The sequence below is a fragment of the Solenopsis invicta genome, chromosome 11 (assembly GCF_016802725.1).
Source record: "Solenopsis invicta isolate M01_SB chromosome 11, UNIL_Sinv_3.0, whole genome shotgun sequence".
Taxonomy (NCBI): Eukaryota; Metazoa; Arthropoda; class Insecta; order Hymenoptera; family Formicidae; genus Solenopsis; species Solenopsis invicta.
The window spans coordinates 11,956,078-11,976,770 of NC_052674.1; the positions used below are offsets into that span (position 1 = coordinate 11,956,078).

Genomic DNA, 20,693 nt, shown 5'->3' on the forward strand with positions numbered 1-20,693 from the left:
TGGATAACGGATTCGTGTTCGTCAAAAAATATATGTTAAAAAGAGCTGAAGTTGTTAAAGAAGTTTTTATTACCGTCAATATCGCGGGGTTGTGTAATCATTCTATACATTTCTCGTTTCTAAATGTTCATTCGCTTAATTTTTCCTTTCCTCCTTTTTATCTTAAGTAATTTTCTGAAAAGTTTGCTTCAAGAAGCCTTCACTTAACTTGCTGAACAGCTTCTTGTGGGAAAATTCAATCAACCTCTTTTATACCGCCGCGCCGGCCGCCGGTTTGCCGACCTAACAATATCAATAATTGCAATAAAGAAAATAGTAATAACCGCGATAACTTGCCTCGACTGAACTGCTCGTAACTGGCAATTACCCTCTCGGCATTTTTCCTGGCGATGAAGAACCACTCGCTGCTGTTGCTCAAGTACTTGTACTGGATCGCGAGGTCCTTGACGAGGATGCCGTCCTGGTTGGGCAGCCGATGGGCGAACGGGCAGTACAACCACCGATCCCGGTACTGCAACTTGTCGTAACAATTGCCGGCGGCGAAGATGTCCTCGTCAAACTCGACCATCGAGAGAACGCTCGCGTGTAGCAGATACTCGGAGGACAGCATCACTTCCGGCGCGTACTTCCAGAGCCGGGTGAGCATGTTGGCACGATTCACGGCAAATTCCGCCTCCAGACGAAATCTCTCCTGCGCATATTGGTCCACCACGCCCTCGCCGAGGTTCAAATCGGTGCCCGCAGTGCAGTTCTCACCTAGGGTGTGTTGGTTCTCGATTATTCGCAGAAAACGCGTCACGATGTCGACCTGGGCGGCCTGTGGCCTTCTGCGAGTCGACGACTGCTGGTCGGACGACGACGACGACGACGACGACGACGACGACGACGACGACGACGAGGAGGAGGACGACGAGACGTTGTTCGTCGGTTCCTCGTAACTCGTGTAATCCAGCACGACGTCTTGCGAGATCTCTTCCTCGAGATCACGAGTGGATTCGCTGGTATCCTCGAGCGCATCGATGCCGAGGGTCTCCGTTGTATTACGGTCGATCGTTGCCGGCGCAACGGTCCTATTTAAGGACATTGCCTTCCTCAATTTACTCATGGGGTCGTCCTTGTAAGAGCTTTTGAGGGAATCGGGGCTCGAGCGCAGAACACCGTGGTTCTCCGAATAATGCATTTTGAGTGTATCTTGGAGATCCTTCCGAGCCTCATCCCTGATCTGATCCATGGGTCGGTTATTCGTATTATCTTTGGATATATTCTGTTCAATCAGCCAAGAAAGATTACGCATGAGAGGAAGAGCGGAATTTTCTTCGATAACGCTTCCTTTCTTACCCTGATACAGCTTGAGTAAACTTTCCAGCCCCTCCGATACATTATTCTCAATTCGATCGAGAGATTGGCCGTTGACCGAGTTATCCTTTGAGAAATTTCGCTCAAGAAGCCAAGAATGATTACGCTTCGGTGAAACGGATCCTTCCAGAAAATCACTTACTTTTTCCACTTGGCGCGTCTCGAAGCGACTCTCGTGATCCTCGCGAACGTCGGGCTTGATCCTATTTGCCGCATTCTTCGTGCTATCCCTCGCGGTATCCTCGATCTTCTGACGCGCGAAATGGCTCCTGGATCTCCCGTGACGGATCTGCGATCTCTCGATGCTCGACATATCCACCTGCTCGATCTCCGTCCAGAGAATCTCCAACGGCCGGATCCCCGTCGGCGAAACTTCCTCCGCGGAACGACGCTCTTCCGCGGGACGGATTCTCGCCGCTCGCTGTCCCGCAACTTCCGTGCCAAGTTGTTCAGCCGAGGAGGCGCGAAGAACCTTCCCGGGCTCGACGACGGCGATTTCCGCGGAATGACGTGCCGACGTCGGAAGAATCTCCGCCGAGCGTATCGCCACGATTCCGGCGAGATTCTCCGAGGTCGAGAGTACTTCGGGGGGATAATTTTCCGCGCGTAGACGATTCTCGTGCGCGGAATGGATCTCCGTCGGCCGGAAGAGATTCACGGCGCGATCTCGCGCGATTATCGGACGATTTTCCGAGCGGCGATTCAACGTCTCTGCCGCCGCCGCTGCCGCCGCCGCCGCCACCGCCACAGCCCCCGTATGAGCGATTTCCGCGATCGGATGAATAATCGTCGGGCGGATCTCAGCGGCGTGGAATTCCGTCGGATCGACGATGAGCTTGCGGTCGACGAAAGCGGCCGTCGAGCGGTGGTTCTGCTGATGACGCAGGCACTCCTTCGGCCTCTCGATCTGCGGTACCTTCTCGTGGTGGCTGGCGAGGGAATCTTGCGTGAACGTGAGCAGGATGAGCGCGCACCAGATGCCTGACGCACTCATCTTCAGCCGCTCATCTTCCCGTTCGCGACAAACCGTCCGCTTGTTACATCCACTCGCGACGGCACGTTTCCTCGTGCCTGATCGATCTCAATCCCGACATCTCCACGACGTGATTATCGTTCGCGTGTAACAACAACGGCTCGCAACAGCTGCTCGCGATAACGTGACATGCTTGATACATTAGGGCGCAATTATATGTTTCTTGAGATCAATTTAACATTCTCTCCTCGCCTCCGTAATTAATTTCAACGTCTCCATTAAATGACCGTCATCCATCTCTTCCCGATAACATATATATATATGGTTATATTACAATACTTCTCGAGATCAGCGTAATTTCGGCGTTACAACTTCGGGTGTTGAATTTCTCACGCGACAGTCGCGCATTTGCAACGTCCGCTTCTATAATCGCGCTACTAACAACAGCGATAGTTTACGAGATCATTGAAGATAAGGATTTTCATTTAACGACTTTTACATTTCCCGCCCCGAACTCCTCCGGTACTTAATTTAAGTCCTATTGCCAATGAGAATGGCTCTCTAACATCTTCGCAATCTCGCAGCTCCTTCCTCACCGTATTTAATAGGTCCTGGCTGCTGAGAGCATCCTCGGAATCTCCACGCAATCTTACATCTCTCTAAGACTTTATGGTCCTTAATGGATGGTAGCCCTTAATAGATCCGATACTTAATAGCTCCTCTCGGCATCTCCACAATCAACTTATCCTCCGCCCGAAACTAGCTCTATTTCAATGTTTGCTCTTTTTTTTTTTCTTCGCCAGCAGAACTCACGCTCACGTTTCACGTACACGGCGGGCTCTCAACGGTGGATATCTTCGTGGGAAATCGATCTTTCGGTGATCCGTTCTCGTTGCTCTTGAGAGATCAGGCCGCGCGTGAAGTGTTTTTGCGCGGGCCACTAATCGAGACGTATCTCCCACTCTCTCTCTCGCGCGCGCGGTAATCCGATTTCCACGCAGATACTCCCCCTCAGGCGATTTTTGCACGATGCTCGTGTGGATCGGAGTTTAACGAAGACCCCTCGGCCGCTAATGCATCGCAGGATCGATCGGGAGAATCGGCGAATGTGTTGAAAAATGTTCAAAGCCGAAAGCCTCTGCTCGGTACATCGAGGTTGTCGCACACTGATTCGATCTACCCGACCGATCTCCGGACACGGTCATATCGCTTATGATTGATCGACAGTTTAATCGCGCGTATATAATTACCGCGGAATCGCTGCCGGCCGCGATTCAGAGCGACAAAAAGCTCCCCCATTGATACGAATCCCCCCCCGTTTCTTCGGCAGCGCGATTTCACACGAATGCAAAATTGTAATTAAAATTCGACATTTTTCACTGGCGGTACGGACGTGTCCCGATCTGTCGCTTTCAATTCCCGATTTTTGCGATTCTCACACACGTCATCGTATTTATACGTCATTACGACACACTCGCGTTATATCGTACGTTGCTGCCGCGCGGCGCAATTATGCCGCGGCGAGAAGTACAGGCATTCGCAGCGTATTGATGATATTTTAACGGAAAATAGGTACGCGGCCAGTTCACCCATTGGCGTGAGTCGTCGCCGTTTTGTCCCACTAGCGATTAATGACAGTGTTGACGTTCCAAACATTGCTGCGCACCTAATTGTTATAGACCATACACATATTTATTTGCCCCGTTAGTCAATTACTTCCTCGCTTGTCCGCCTGTTTGCCCAAACAATCGTAATCGTTTGTATAACGCGCACCACACGCGCATACGCCCCGTGCAATTAAGTGGACAGTTAAGTCGCTAGAATCGTAGAAGGCATATGTATATAGATATAGATACTTTCTTCGTCAATTTTAATTGCAAATTACTCTGGTTTGCGGGATAGCGGGTGTTAAACATTTCGATAAAATTTGAATGCGACGCGCGATCAAGAATATGTACAAATGCAAATTGTCGTAACGATAAATGACAGAAATTAAATGCGCCTTCAATTATATGATAATCATGAACTTTCGCGAAAATATCAGGAGATAACGCGATATTCGCGATTTCATCAGAAATAATAACGTCCATGCGAAACTGACGCATTAAAAGTCGCATACAATTCAATTTCTATTAGCGAAAATTAAATCCGTACCGGCACATTGTTTCGTAATTACGCAAATTAATAATTTTGCTTTTGAAGTATATACGATTACAGATTAACTAATACGATCGTGAATAAACGCCCCGCGGTTTTATGGAATTCTATTCATTCGTCATAATCGGCGAAATACTCAGGACCACAAAAATTTCATTTACACAATGAAAATATCGTTTTTCCTTGATCAAACTAATAATTGTATTAAAGGAGAAATTCTCCAATTTTTCTCTACAATCAGCTAATTAACTTCATTTCTGTAGCAGCAATCTCCTTAAAATTTCTTTTATTTCTTCGTGAACGAAAATCGTAAAGATACAAAAAGTAAGAAAAAAAATCGCAAGAAATAAACGTTTAAATTATATTTTCAAACAGTTTTTAAACAATAATCAGCGAAGGAATTTTTTTTTTTATGACGTTTCTTTATTTTCACAGCACGGACAAACTAGTGTAATTTTCTTGATAAGAATCTTAAAAAAAATTTTTTTTAAACTTCGATTTACAAAGCCGCATTGTCTTTTCGGATAAAAAATCGTTCCAAAGTGCATTCATTTTTAACAGTATTCAGCGATTAATCCCATTCTTTCTATTACATTGAATCGCGTCGCGTACATCCTTTTTTTTTTAAATTTAAATATGAAGAATGGAAATTCCAAAAAACGTAAGCGGAGCGCTATTTTTCAATTAATTCGAGAAATCAACAATGTTCTATAGAATTCTATTCTACATTAAACCGGTGTTATTAATCGTTTTCGAACAATTGTACATGAATCGCTCATAATCGGTCATCCGTCATAAATGTTCGAGATTGACAATCAGATTAACGGACGTGTATCGACATTAGTCCTCGCAATTGCACGAATTAAACTGCGTTTCTCGCAATCTCGTGTCTCCTAAAAAAAAAATCCGTGTGCGATCCACCTTACATTACGAGCAGCGAATCTCTGACGGCGTGCTTTTCTTTCTTTCGCGCCTCTCGATCGGCTCTCTCATCGAGCTTCAAGTTGGATCGACGGATCGTGTATGCGGACTCGCCCTGCCGGCGATCATTTTACGACGATTCCCTGGAAGAACAGCGAACTTTCTCTCAGTTTTCCCCCAGTCCTTTCTCCCTCTCGCGCGCGCGAGTCGACGATCGCGACGGATCTGTATGCGCTCGCACGCGGCGTCAAACTGACGACGAGGGTTGGGAAACCCGCCACCCTTCGTGCCAACCAATGTGTGAATGCAGGGCGCATGATCTACCCCTCTCTCTTGCCGATGCAACGAGTCTCGCGCCGGCATCCCGACGCTCTCCCGCCGCTTAATCTAGATCTTAATCTTCATCTTCGGTACGCCATCTCCGCGCCGTTTTATGCTTCCTGGTGGGATCGTACGAATAAAATGGAGTTCCTGCCTCTATTCCGTCGTGGCGGAGAAACGCGGTTACGAAACACGGGCGCACGTACGGAGTGTGCCAGGCCGCGCTTTTGAAAATTTAGCAGGGCGCCAATTTCTTATAACTTAAGGAATCTCAACATGTTACACATTTATTACATCGACATCCGCTTGAAATTGTTTCAAGGAATTATAGGAATCTCAAAATTTTTCCATACCAATTTTTCCATGTAAACCCCCCAAAAAAATTTTTTTATATATAATCATATATAATTATATATCAAATATGTCCATAAATATTAAAAAATGTACAATTATATATAATTATGTATAATTATTTATGAATTATTATATATAATCTAAGAAAAAATTTTTATATTAATAAAAATATAATATATATAATAATATAATATATATATATATATATATTATTTATTTTTATATTAATATGTAACTATATATAATTATATATTCACTTACATATATTATATATAATTATATATCCATTTATGTATAATTCTATATAAAAAATTTGAAGAAACAAATAAATAATATGTTTCTGCTTTAAAAATATGTATTTTTGTTAAAAGTGAAAATAAGATGTAGAATTAGAATATGAAAATAATAATAGCATTCTAAATAAATAAATGATATAATGCCTACATGGTAATCACGATTCAGCTTCGATATATTTTCTGAAAATAAAATACAAACAATTTTTTTATACATACTTCATTATACATTATCATTTTTGGATAATTGGAAGAAATGTCTTTAAATTTTATTTTCTGCAAAGCTACACACATCTGAATTTGAAAATTGCGTTTTACCGAAAAATTTCGCTCTCCTTTTTGTGTATAACTTAAGAAAAAACTAAATCGGAAACAGCCGTCGTGATCCAATGCCGAATGTTATTAAAAATATTGCTTTACAATTTCAAATTGATTGGATAAGTCGTGTTTGAGTTATCGTGAGTACCGTTTTTAAAAATGATGTTTCGAGAAAAATGCGTTTAAAGTTCTATGACATTTCAATATAACTTTGCATCTTACTTTTTTAATAAATACGTATATTTTCAAAACAGAAAAAACATTACATATTTATCTCTTTGAATAAAAGTTTTGCATGATATTGAAAAATATCTCATTTTTCGATTCTCTAGGGACTTATAACCCTTTATACCTATAAACTTTGGTTATCCGTTGGGTTGTCCAAGCGGAACAAAAAGCCATTACGACATCGAAACGGTGTTAAGATGACTTCGAAATGATTACAGTAATCGTCACCATTTTAATTTTAAAGTATACGTATAAACAAAGTTATTACTGATGGATTTTAATGTGCTGATTATGAATGTGTTTCCGAAAATGTTGTGGAAACTATCAAGTGCTAATGTTTGTACCCATCAACTTTTATATCTAACTTTTTATTTCTCAAATTCAATCTCTTCGACGTATTTATGACTCTTTGTACTTTCTCTACAGTAGTAAGTATACCCTCTCGCATTGAAAAACAGAAAAATTCAATTTGCTCTGTCTCAGCAGAAAAGAGTCAGATCAGAACAATTGAATATGTTCTAGAAAGTGTGAGCGAGTAATACTTTAATGTGACATCCGCCTAGATGCTAAAAAATAATTGTTAGACGTTTTGTTGAAAATGGTCAAATACTTCGTTTTTTTGCATCTTAAGCTCAGAGGTCAGAATATTTTTCCAAAACTTGATGTGACGTGACGTGTAATTTTCAGCGCGACATTCGTAATCAGCGCATCGAAATTTACCAAAAACAACTTTGTTTATTTTGAGGCCAAAAAAGATTGACTTTTCGTCGACCAGTGTTATTAAAAGTTACTTTTTGATCAGTCACGATTCATTTCAACGTCATTTTGATGTTATCGTGATTTGTTGTTCTGCTTGATTACGAAATGTGATTTTCGAAAAACTCTTCATTTTTAATTACTGGAGAACTCCATTTGCGTCTCGACATTATTATAAAAAAAATATCGGCTCAAAAATTAGCAGAATAAAAAGAGTACGATTAACGCGGAACATTTCATAGTACGCATTAATTTAAGGAGAGACTTGAAGCTCTCGCTTTTAAATGTAAAAGATTATAGCGGCTATACAAAAACGTGAACAAATAGTTACGTTTATCGAGCACAAATAACTTTTTTATAAAATGCGAATAAAAGTTTATTATCTGTAAAAACAGTCGTTCCGATAAAAATAAAGTTCGCAGCCTCAATTCGGAAATGTTTGCGTTGAAAATATCTTTTTTACGCACACTTCTATTTCATTTTGTAATATATCTTAACGGCTCGATTGTTGATTTAGTTCCGTATATTTCAAAAAGACAAACAGCGCCATTATTTATTTTAAAAAAGAATTATATACATTTCATATTTTCTCTTTGTCAAGGGACCTGTCGATCAATAGAGTTCTATCTGGCGAGTTATAAAAACACAACGGCGATACTTATCTTCAATTAACTTCTAATGTATATTAATTTTACGTTCAACTGCTGATTTTATCTCGACACATTTTTAATGTAACGTCATCCGCTTGTATTTTCTTTTTGTACGTGTATTAAAAGATTCACACACACACACATGCACACAGAACGAGTACATTTGCTCCATGTTCTTACTTTAAAACAGACGCTTTCACCTTTACCATCTGCTATCGAGCATTAATATCATCTTTATTCATTTGACCCGATTTTTTCGCCCGTTATATGTTTCATCCCGTTTCATTCTGTATCGTAAATATTTGAGGCCCCAAAGGTAATACGGCGAATATATATACATATTTGGGGACAGTTAATATTAAGCTCGTTAAGCTTATTTGGAAAAGCACGAATTTCAATTCCAAATAATACAACCTGTCGTGCAATTATAACGCGATAAAGGGAATAAACAATCACAATATTCGAAATAAACCGATTAGGTAAGCCAATTTAAATAATAAACAGTAAAAAATGTTGCGTTAAACACAAAACAGAGAGAGAAAGGGAGAGAATGTTTCGTTCAATAAAGACTTCAGCCAGATTTATCTCGCGGCATCAGAAATGCTCTTTGCTTTCAGCTAATGTACATTTACCTGAAGCGTGCTACACATGTACGGGGCGAAATCTGGATATATTTGAAACACAACTTCTAATTTTATAGAAATTCCACGAATAAATCCGTTTCCCTAAAAACGTTTGCCGTATCGTGTGACACAGGAAATTATCGATAGAATTCCCAATGTGACGCGCGAGAACATTACCGGAGAGAATGCGGCATCCTCAGTTTTTTATATTTTTTATAATTTTCTAGTTTCAACCCCAAACACTCTTTCGTTTTCGAGTGTGAAAAACGCGCGTTTTGAGCGGGATAAAAAAAAGAAGCCAAACCCAAAAATCACAGCCAGTTGATCGAATCGCGATCGGCCACCCGGGATCGCGCGAATCGTAAAAAAGATAAACGCGTGCGATTCAAACAAGAAAACAAAAAGAGAAAAAAGATACAGAGATGACATGTGCATGAAAACACGAGTTAGGTGTGAAAAAAATATGCAAAAGTTTACATTTTATAAAGTTTCGGAACGAACAGCCTAATCCTAGCTCACCATCTGATACGATGTACTCTGTGTGATTCCCCTTCCTCCTGTTTTACATTGCTGTAACTTTTTTGTAATATAATTTGAAGACTTGGATTAAGGTTCAAGAAAAACTTTAATTGTCCATAGATACAATAAGACTGCAGGGACAGTCTTTTTTGCATTATTTTCAATATGAGAGTGCACGAAAGTTTAAAAAAAGTACCTAACAGAATATTGTCTAAAATCGACGCATAAAACAACTTTAAGATATCTTTAAGAGTTCTTTAAGAAACATCTAGGATATTTCATAAAAAACTGTGAAAGATATCCTAAAGTTGTTTTATGCATTGAATTTAGATATTCTGCTCACTGGGCTGATAGCTGGTACCCATAGATAGCTAACTTGTAAGTTTTTACGTTCCAAATATTCTTTTATTTTTTATTAAATTTACGTTTACTAGGTTATAGATAGTATAAAAAAAGTAAGTGCATAAAATTGTAAAATTAAACAAAATTATTTTAATAGAGGAAATATTTTTTAGGAAATAAATTATTTTTTAGAGGAAAGGACAGGGTTGTGGAATACCATTTTGTTTCTAATAATATCTTAGTATATATTAACGCGACACAATTTTAACCAACGCCAATTTGTTAGCCATAAAGTTCTATTAAAAACCTTATAGGTAAAAATCCATTAGGTATATAGAACAAACGTAATTTACAATTTATTGAAGAAGACAGAAAGAATGCATTTGTAAAATAGCAGAAGAATCATGGAATACTAACAACCAATGTCACGAAAGGCACTATTTACAAATAATATAAATTAATAATCTTTCGTAGATTTACTGCATCAATAAGTGCCACAAGACAAAACGTTTTACGAACATTTCATAAAATATATTTTATTAGAAAAAAATTATTTTAAATAACGTTTTTGCTTAAGAAATTTTTTTAATGAAACTTACTACTTTTTAAAATAATTTCTTTTCTTCTAATAAATATTATACTTCGTTTACCGTACGATTGTAAAATCATAAGAGAGATACACATGGAGAACGACCATATTCCTACATATAACATGATTTTATTTGCCGAATTCATACATAAATTACGACGCACATTAAATTCAGTAATATTATTTAAAATTTATTTTCAAGGTCTTCAAATTACACTAAAGTTAAAAAAATTTTAATATCTAACATATTTCTCAAAATTACGTTGAGAGTGTATACCTGTAAAAATTGTTGCTGCCTGCAAAACTAAAATTCAACTCTTATAAAAACACAGCGAACACTAATGACCAGTTATCCTACAATGTCTAAATAAACTTTAATGAAGTAATTTTTATTTCTTCTTAGAATTCAACGCGAATTATGCGAGATATTCCACCATCCCAGATATTCCACGGCCACCGTCTTTCCTCTAATGTATATGCGTTATTACATGCATTGTAATTTTTCGCCTTTTGCATACTAGCGCGCAAACACTATGAAATTTCTGGGACTCTGTTCGAAGTCCGTACTGTTTAATTATATTTATAATAATATTATTTATTCATTACAACCCTTCATTTATTATTTTATATTGTTCAAATAACAAAATGTTATTAATTAATGTAAAATTATGATTTACCGATTTTTCAAAAATGTCGATATTTGTTACTTTAATTAATTAAATTTTTTGGAGCGATTCAAATCGTATTTTTTTTGTTTGTCCAAAAGGTCAACTAAAAAACCCTATAGGTTTTTTTGCTTTAAGTTAAAATTAAAAAACTTGAGATTCTTTTATCCAAAATAATTACTCATTTTTTGCAAATTTTTGTAATACAATTTCTATAAACAATTGTAATTATTTGAAAATAAAATATATCGATTCGGATCTTATTTATCATATTTACGTGACTCTGAGGTTTCGATTTCATTATGAGCTAGAAAATATGCTCTCTGTTTAGAGATATAGCGTGACAAAGTTACAAAGTCCAACAAACCTATAGGGATGGTAACCAAAAATAAGGGTGATAAACTAGAATTAATATTCAGCTCGCTAAAATTATTTGAAAAAGCGCAAGTATTAACAAACTTCGATTTAAAAACAATATAATTATTTAATAATATGTTTATTTTTGCGTCTTGATTCTGATTAGTCTTTTGGAAACATTGTTTTATTAATTTTCGAGAATCCAAATTAAAATTTAATTTACTAATAAATTATTTAAGTAATAAAAGAAACAATTGCGAGATTAAAGAGTTCACTCACCCTCGTTTGTCTCGTGCAAAATTCTCATCGTTTTCCGATCGATTAAGTTTCTTTAACTTTGTAAAAGACATCACCAAAGTCCGAATCTATCCAACTTTCGCCGGGCACGCAGAAGTTGAGGTCCATCCAGTTTCTGCTGAAAAGACCGAAGTTAAGATTCTCTTCAAAATTTGATCAAGAAAAGCGATTTTCGAGCTCGTGTCGCCCCGACATGATTGAACTCACTTGTAACTCTTCTCTTCGCGAGGAAGAGCCCAAGAATAAAACAAAACGCTTAATTACAATTATACGCATACGCATATGCGTAAGCTGACAAATATGACAATAATATAATAATAATACACTACGATTTTCGTAAAAAATTTCCAAGATATTTCGTCACCACAGAAAAAGAGGATTCTAAAGTCATTCTATTTTATTTACTGACTGAATATGATTTTTTCCAGCATACTATTTTTCTAATTATCTCTACAGATTAAAAAATCTTATACATGATTAAAGTATAAGCACTAATGTAATCCAAATCGATCGACTTCATGCCAAAAAAAAGAAAAAATTTAAGAAACTTAGATCTATTTCATCTGCTCTTAGTCTAATATTGCGTCCAGAGCTGTCAAAGTGTGTAAAATTTGTTTCACACCAAAATTCTGCAGTGCATTTGTACAAAGTGTAAACAATTTTAAATGCGAATTATATAATACAAAAATATAATTTGGAATTCTTAAAAATAGACTTAGATATTTAATATGAAAGATTAATGTACTCAAAAATTTGTGCATCGATATGACACTACATACTACTGCAATGTCACATGTATGTGATATTGATGCAGCAGTATATGTATATGTAGTGTCATTATTGATGCTTCATAAATTGTATGAATTGTAAATCGTATGTGTGTCAATCGTTATTCAGTTGGTAAAATTGACCATTAGCATCCCTAAGTGAATGCCTTCTTTATAAGATAAAAATCTTCCAAAACAATCCCCAGATGAATCAAACTCGGGAAATATCATGGGATTCATCATGGTCGTGCTGGCCCTGCTAGTCTAAACTAAACACTCACAGCACCTATTCACTAAAATCACCTTGATCCCGTCCAACAACCCGATGGAGCGAGTCCTGGAACGTCGGAGAGACTGCATTTACTTCAAATACAAGGGAATGCTAGCAATAAGTCTGTTTTACCAATTGAACGCGGTATTTTTCTCACAAAGTAATCCTTTTGTTGATTACACAGAATTATAACTCCTTTTCTACAATTAAAGTACATAGATAACGACGTAGAGCAAAATCAACAGTTTCATACAAAAACAAAAACAAAAATTTAAATCACAGTTTTATTGTCGACTGATGCAGACTCATCGTGACAACACATTTGCTTTGTAAAAAAGTTTCATGTAATTATGTTAAAGCTTGTATATTGCTAAACCGCGAATTTATGAGAATGCGTTAAAATATCAAACCATAACAGGATGAATTATTCATTTATTATAAACATAAATTAAAAATTTATTATAAATAAATATTTATTTAAAAATAAAAATATTTATTATTCTAACTTGATAAAAGCTGAAAGAAAAACAACAGGACCGTTTCGACCTTTTTCTCTCAATCCAAACAATTTTATTACTTTTCATAGTTTTCATTTCAAACATTGGATTTTTGTAAAAATTTTTCTTCTCGTTGTCTGGTCACATTTTTTACTGTGATGACGCAAATCTTTCTTGCTTGTCAACTATTTTTGGATCACATTTTATTGCTCTACGTATCTGTATGATTCAACTTGCAATGAGAAAAATAATAGATGTTTTTATATTTTACGGTTATATAGATTTATTTTTCTCTAATATATTCATGTATCTGACAATCAATGTGATTTCTTACTTTATTTGCTACCATTAACATTTATCTTTACTATATTGAATTTACACACACACACACACACACACACACAAATTTATATATATATATATTTTTTTTTATTCTATTTTATTTGATTTAATTAAAATATATATATATATATTTTTTTTTAATTTGATTTATACTATGATATTATACATCATATTTATGTATGGCTGAGGATAACCAAGTAAAGGTTCCGTTCCAAAACATTCCGTTTGTTTTTTTTCTATTTTACTAAATTAAAATAATAAATACTAACTGTTTATCCTATTATTGCTCAAATTCGCTCAATCTCACAAATCTGTAAACATTTTATACCTTTTGTATATAAAAAATAAGTTAGTTTCCACTCAAAATAGCATGAAGGAACACTTTTAGATGAGATTTTAAATAAGTTAGGAGCATAAAAGAAAACTTTGTCTGAAAATTTGTGCATGTTCGTGTGTTCGGCGCAGCTTGTAAAGATGTGTTGATGTTATTATTAAACCCTTCGCACAATAAGGAAATATTAGATAAGTATTAAAAATATTAGGAACAGGAATTAAAATTTTAAAATCAATTTTCTTAATAAAACTAAAAAAATATAAACTAAATAAAAAATTAGCTAATAAACTAATAAATATTAAATGTAATGCACAATAGATACAAATAAGAGAGAGAGACGTAAGACATAAATGTGTCGCACAACATAACTTATTATTTATCTATAGTGTTCATTGAGGAAACTGATTCTAAAATTTTAATTTCTATTCTTAATATGTAATATTCCTCTATTATGTGCAGTATCTATATCATTAATATTGCGCGCACATAGATCAATTTAGTTGGTAATATTAACGTCGATAGTATCTCTCTAACAATCATTATTGTTTCATATATGTAAGCAAGAAAACACATTCTTGTTTACATATAAAACAATGATAATCTTGCATTTTAACAAAATATATATTTTTATTTCAATATTATATAATTATCTAAAGAGTGCAGAATGTTCTGGTAACAAAAATATTTAAAAAATTCTAACTTATGGTTTAATTTACGATATTGTTATTTTCTATCCGATATTTTTTTCCCTTTTAATTCAACTAAAAATTATTAAGTAATAACAATATATATTTTTCATAATGTTATACAAAATTCTTTATGTAAGCAGGTCTCATTTCATTACAATTTTTATGACACTTCAAAAATAAGGATATTCTCAAAATAAAAATGTCCTTTCTATGGACTTGGTTAGGTGGCGCGCATGCGAGCGGTTGTGTGTAAGGAGTGTGTGGCCGAGAGTGCACAGCGTGTGATTTAATTAAGTTAGCGGAGAGGTGTGAAAGAGGTACGGGGGGGGAAAGGGGAGGGAGAGAAGCTAGGGCGATTGAAGGGAGATCTGGGGAGACAAGATATAGGTAGTAATCAGTGTGGAAAGGTAGCAGTCTAAAAGTAAGGTTAGGGCAGAATGACGAGTAAGGCGGGAGATGTCGGTAAGGAAGGAAGCAGAGATCTTAGGCAAAGAAAGTTAGTGACCGAGGATAAATCCAACGGTAAGAGAGTTTCTTTTAGGTTAGAGGAGACGGAAAATGTGAGTAAGGTTGCGTGGCAAAAAGAAATAGAGAAGTTAAAGAGGTATTGGCAAAACGAGGTAAAAGAACTAAAGCAGATGATAGCAGATCTAAAGACGGAAGTAAAATTAGTAAGGAGCAGAGAGGAAAAAAGGGACGACAAACTGAATCAGGTAGCGAAGAGCGTAGAAAGTATGGAAAAATGGAAAGAGGAGGTTAGAAATGCAGGTGACGTTGAGATGTACAATAAGGAAGATAGTGATAGTGGGGGAGGGAGTAGAGCATCAGTTAGAAGCTTCGGGAGTAGCGTTAGAAGTATCAGATCATATGGAAGCGAGGGTTTTAGTGACAGAGAGGTGAATAAGTTAAAGAGATGGATGTCTGTTAGAGAAAGAGAGGAGAGAAGCAATAACATAGTCATTAGGGGATTAGGGGAAGGAATTGAGGAATTTGGAAAAGCGGAAGATAAAAAAGCATGGACTGAGAATTTTATAGGCAAGAAATTAGATGTCAATTGTAAAGTGGCAATGTGTAGGTTAAGTGGATCAGTAGTAATTGCTAAAATAGATGGAGAAGAGAAAAAGAAGGAAATTATGATTAAAAAAAGTAAGTTAAAGGGTGGGAAAATATTCATAGAAAACGATTTAACATGGGAGGAGAGGAAGGTGCAAGAAAAGATTCATAAATGGTGTAGAGAACAAAGAGAGAAGGGATTTGAAATAAAAATAGGAACAGGAAGAGTAAAAATAGGGAATAGTTGGAAACGCTGGGAAGAAATAGAGGAAAATACGAAGAAAGAGGGAGATAAGGGGGGAATGAATGAGGAAAATAGGGAGAAGAGAAGGGATAGAGAGAGGGATATAAGTCAGGATTTCATTTAAGCCAGGAAGTTGAGGAGGAAGTAGCAGGTGAGGGGGGAGAGGGGAAAAGGAGAATGGTATTTTGGAATATAGCAGGAATATGGAGACAAGATGAGGAATTTTGGAAATTTATAGGGAGGATGGACTATATATGTTTAATAGAGACATGGGTAGAAGAGAAAGGTTGGGAAAAAATTAGAAAGAAATTACCAGGGACTCACAGGTGGGGATGCAGTTTCGCGATCAGGGAAAAGAAAAAAGGTAGGGCAAGGGGTGGCTTTATTATCGGTGTAAGTAAAGATTGGGGTGAAGAACAGCTAAAGATAAATAGTGAAGAGATGGAGGGGTTGATAGTTACAAAGGTTAAAAATAGTGATGATAAATTAAAATTTATAATAATTGGAATATATGCAACTAGGAATTGGTTGGATTTGAGAAATAAAATTGAAAGTATTACAGAGGAAAATAAGGAAGAGTATATAATAATAGGAGGAGATTTTAACGCTAGAATAGGTGAAGAAGGAGGAAATGATGAAGAAGGTTGGGGGGTGACACGTAGGAGTAAAGATAAAGTAGTAAACAACAGAGGGAGAGATTTCTTAGACTTAGTAGGTGAAATTGGAGGAAATATCATAAATGGGACAACAAAGGGAGATAAATTAGGAGAATACACATACGTAGGGGAAAGGGGAAGCTCAGTTATAGATTATGTAGTAGTAAGTGAAAACTGTAGAGATATTGTAAACGATCTCGTGATCGTAGGCCGACCGGACTCAGATCACATGCCCCTGGTCTTGGAAATGAAGAACAATATAGGAAGAAAGAAAAAGAAGGATATGAAGAAAGAAGAGGAAGGAGAAATATATAGATGGAGAGAAGAGGATATAGTGGAATATAAAGAAAGGACGGAGGAAAAAGAGGAGGAAGAGGAGGTAATAACAGAGGAATCTATAGAGGATAAATGGAAGGTCTTAAAGGAATTAGTACTTAAGTCAATGGTAAAAGTAAAAACAAAAGGAGGAGCGAGAAAGAAACTAGGCTTCAAAGAATGGTGGAACAGGAGTTGCACAAGAAGAAAAAGGTTGGTCCACAGAGTTTATGATAATTGGAGGAAAGGAAAATTAAGCAGAGAAAGATACATAGAAGAGAGAAGAAAATTCAGGGAACATTTAGAAGAAAGGAAGAGACTATGGAAAGAGAAGGAAGAGGAGGAGTTGAGTGATCTAAAGAACGAGGCACAAGTATGGAAAGTAATAAACAGAAAAAGAGGTAGAGGAAACTGGGTCGATAATGAGATCAGCAAGGTGGAGTGGACCAATCACTTTACCAAGCTGATAGGAGGTGAGAACGAAGAATCAGAGACTGAACAGGAAGATAGAAGAGGTGTAGAAAGAAGACAACCAGGGGATCAAGTAACAAGAGATATGGACGACCTGAGTGAAGCGGAAATAATAGAGGCTTTAAGGAGACTGAAGAAAGGCAAAGCAGCAGGAATTGACAGAATACCGATGGAAGCCTGGAAATTCGGTGGTTCTAGAGTCAAGAAAAGATTGGTAAATCTGTTGAAGGAAATTTGGCAAAAGAAGGAAATACCGGAGGACTGGAAGATGAGTGTCATTGTCACGCTGCATAAGAAAGGAGACACGGAGAAGGTAGAGAACTATAGAGGAATAGCTTGTTATGCTCGGCTTATAAGGTATATGCAGAAATTTTAAGGAAAAGAATAGAGAAGGAGCTTGATCTGAAAGGTATAATACCGGAGAGCCAAGCAGGTTTCAGAAAAGGAAGGGGAACTATGGATAACATATTCATATTGACCCATGTTATACAGAGAGAGAGAGAGAAAGAAAAGAAGAAAGAAAAGGATGGCAATGCAAGGAGGGTTTTCGCCTTTTTCGTGGATCTAGGGGCAGCGTTTGACAGTGTTAATAGAGGAAAGTTATGGGACCTGATGGAGAAGTGGAGGATCAACGGAGACCTAATTGACAGATTAAAAGGAATTTATAAGGAAACAAAGGCAGTAATCAGAACAAAGGATGGGCTATCGGAGGAGATCAGGACAAGGAAAGGAGTAAGACAGGGGTGTGTTTTGAGTCCGATATTATTTAATATGTATATGGCGGAACTAGATAAGTATTTAGAAAATAGGGGGATAGGGGGAGTAAAGTTAGGTAAAGAAAGGATATGGTCGTTAGCATATGCGGATGATATAGTCTTATTAGCTAAAAATGAAGAGGCGTTGAAAGATATGATGGATACTCTGAAGAGATTTTTAAAGGATAGAAAATTAGAGTTAAATGAGGAAAAATCGAAAATTATGATATTTAATAGCGAAGGAAAGGAGAAGAAAAGGAAATGGAAATGGGGTAGGAGAGAAATAGAAGAGGTGCAAAATTTTAAATACTTAGGTTTCACATTTAATAAAAGAGGAGATTACGGTAGTCACATAAAGGAACTAAAAAGGAAAGGTAGAATAGCAGCAAACTTGGTCTGGGGACTGGGAGAAAGAATATGCAAGAATGATTTTGTAAGAAGATGGAAATTATTTAAATATTTAGTAGAGAGCGTCATGGTTTATGGGGTAGAACTATGGGGATGGGAAGAAAGGAAAGAATTAGAAAAGATCTGGCTAGATTATATGAGATGGGTATTTAAACTGGATTTTTGTACACCAAGATACTTGTTAACAAAGGAATTAGGAATAAGTAAACTAAAGGTAGAGTGGGGGATTAGAGCCAGAAAGTATGAAGAAAAGATAAAGGTAATGGGAGATGAAAGATGGGTTAAGTTATGTTGGGAAGAAAAAAGAAGAGAAGGATGGATTGGGACATATGGTAGGGAAAGAGAAAAGTATTATAATAGGAATGGTTGGGGGTTAAATGCGATAGATAATATGCCAAGTGAAGAGAGGCTTTTAATAGAGGAAATCAGAGAAAAAGAAAGAGATGTGCAAAAACAGTTAGAAGATAGCAAAATAAGGGAGGCTAGATATAATAAAAGATATAGGGAATTTAATGGAGAGGGTAGGACACCAAAATATATAGAACAGGGAATCACAAGGGGGGGTAAGAATAGTGAAGGAATAAGAGCGCTAGCTAGGCTAAGATGTGGTAATATGGAGAACGATAATAAATACTGGTTAGATGAGGAAAAAAGAGGATGCACTTTTTGTAAAATAGGGAAAGATAATATGGAACATTTTATTGGTGATTGTGTGATAGCTAGAGACTGGTTTGTAGGATTAGGAGACAGTGTCAAAGATGCAATACGCGTACTGGAAAGTGAAGATTTAGACGAAAGGAAGGAGAAGATACTAATTAAATTCTGGAGGGAAAAAGAGAAGTATAAAAAGATAAGCGATGATGGTGATGTAGGCTAGAGTGTCTAGTACAGTTTGCGCATATTTTTTAAGTTGTAAGTTGTAAGAAGAAAGATTTTTCTTTCAGAAAATAGGTAGTTAGTTATATTATAGTAAGTTCTAGATAACTAGTTATAGGCTTTTGTATTTATATTTATATATTTTGTGTAAAAATGTTCCTACTCGAGTAGAATGTGTAAATAACGGAATGGGCCAAAATGTAAAAAATGTAAAAATGTAAAAATGTAAAAATGTAAATGTAATTAGGAGTCAGGTTTTTGTTAAGGAAAATGGAGGGGAGGTAGAAACCGTTAGAGAGTTAGGGGCAGGGGGCTGTGAGGATAGGCGGAGAATGTTAGGTGAGAGTATGCGTGTGAGTGTGGAAGGATGCGTGGGTTTAAGTTTTTATATGTAAACCAAGTCCCGCTTCCTGGCTGTAGCTGAAGTGTAATAAATTTCATTCATTCATTCATTCAAAATAAAAATGTCCTTTCTATACATTCTCGAGCATTCAAATTCGATCGAGAGTACCTTTTTTGAACATCGAGATATCGATATATATTGCGTGAAGGTACGTACTGAAATTGCGTATTCTGATCGCTGATTATAAGAGATGATGCTATGAAAAGGTTATGTCTCAAGGCAAAGACTGCATTTGTTTTTGCTTTATTGAATTAAGGACAAATTTTACTTTTCTCTTTTATTCTTTTTCTGCTCGTAAAATATATGAATAAAAAAGAATTTTTCTCGTAAGCTCTCTTTATATTGATGTAAATAAAAAAAAACAGATAAAAAGAGATGAACTTGTTAACGTTTCCGACTGTCGAAAAATTGATTTAAAAACTTTTTAATCGATGATTTTTCAGGGGATTAAAACTCGCTCTCGTAGATTGAAAAAATTCGTGTTTACTTCTATTTACTTTACCTGTTTTATTTCTCTCTTTTTCTTTGTATTTGTGTTGTTACCGTGGACCGGACGTCGGCAGTGCGTGATGTCGCGCGATCAGCATGGATAATTGCGAATATCGAGCAACACGGTTGGCCGCGACGGTAGCGCGCGCTAATTGACTCCATTATGCGCCCCGTTTCAGCGCAGGAGAGGAGGACTCGATATTTTGTCGGGCGATTTACCCGCGATGAACTGAAAAGCACGAGCGACGATTTTTCGAACTGCACTTTGCGCGGACGCTACACGACGCAAGGTAAACATGGCGCGCTCTCCGTCGCGTCGAAACACGGCCAAATGAGTTTGCCAATTGCGAGAATCGCCGAAAAAACACAATTGATAAAGCATATACGACTAATGATATGTGAAC

The 20,693-nt window shown here is 36.8% G+C and overlaps 2 protein-coding genes across 4 annotated transcripts in view; one reads left to right on the forward strand and one right to left on the reverse strand.

The window, feature by feature from the left end:
- The window catches only part of LOC105200605 (probable G-protein coupled receptor 158), a 167,021-nt gene extending 161,356 nt beyond the window's left edge, over positions 1-5,665 (reverse strand). Inside the window, exons 1-2 of one of the 3 annotated variants that reach the window (XM_026139420.2) lie at positions 5,413-5,665; positions 337-3,995 (exon numbers count right to left, since the gene is read on the reverse strand). In XM_026139420.2, coding sequence (XP_025995205.2) covers positions 337-2,350 — 2,014 coding nt within the window. In that variant the 5' untranslated portion in view covers positions 2,351-3,995; positions 5,413-5,665. Of the gene's footprint in view, positions 1-336; positions 4,147-5,407 lie in introns of all 3 variants that reach the window. The other 2 variants (XM_026139417.2, XM_026139418.2) reach the window with 2 other exon arrangements.
- Positions 5,666-16,093: 10,428 nt separating this feature from the next.
- LOC120359015 lies at positions 16,094-17,734 on the forward strand. The gene has a single exon (XM_039455220.1). It carries the CDS (start codon positions 16,094-16,096, stop codon positions 17,732-17,734), a length of 1,641 nt encoding a protein of 546 aa, XP_039311154.1.
- The last annotated feature ends 2,959 nt before the right edge of the window (positions 17,735-20,693 follow it).

Coding starts and splice junctions, on each gene's coding strand:
- LOC120359015 (XM_039455220.1), top strand. CDS start 16,094: ATGGTATTTTGGAATATAGCAGGAATATGGAGACAAGATGAGGAATTT.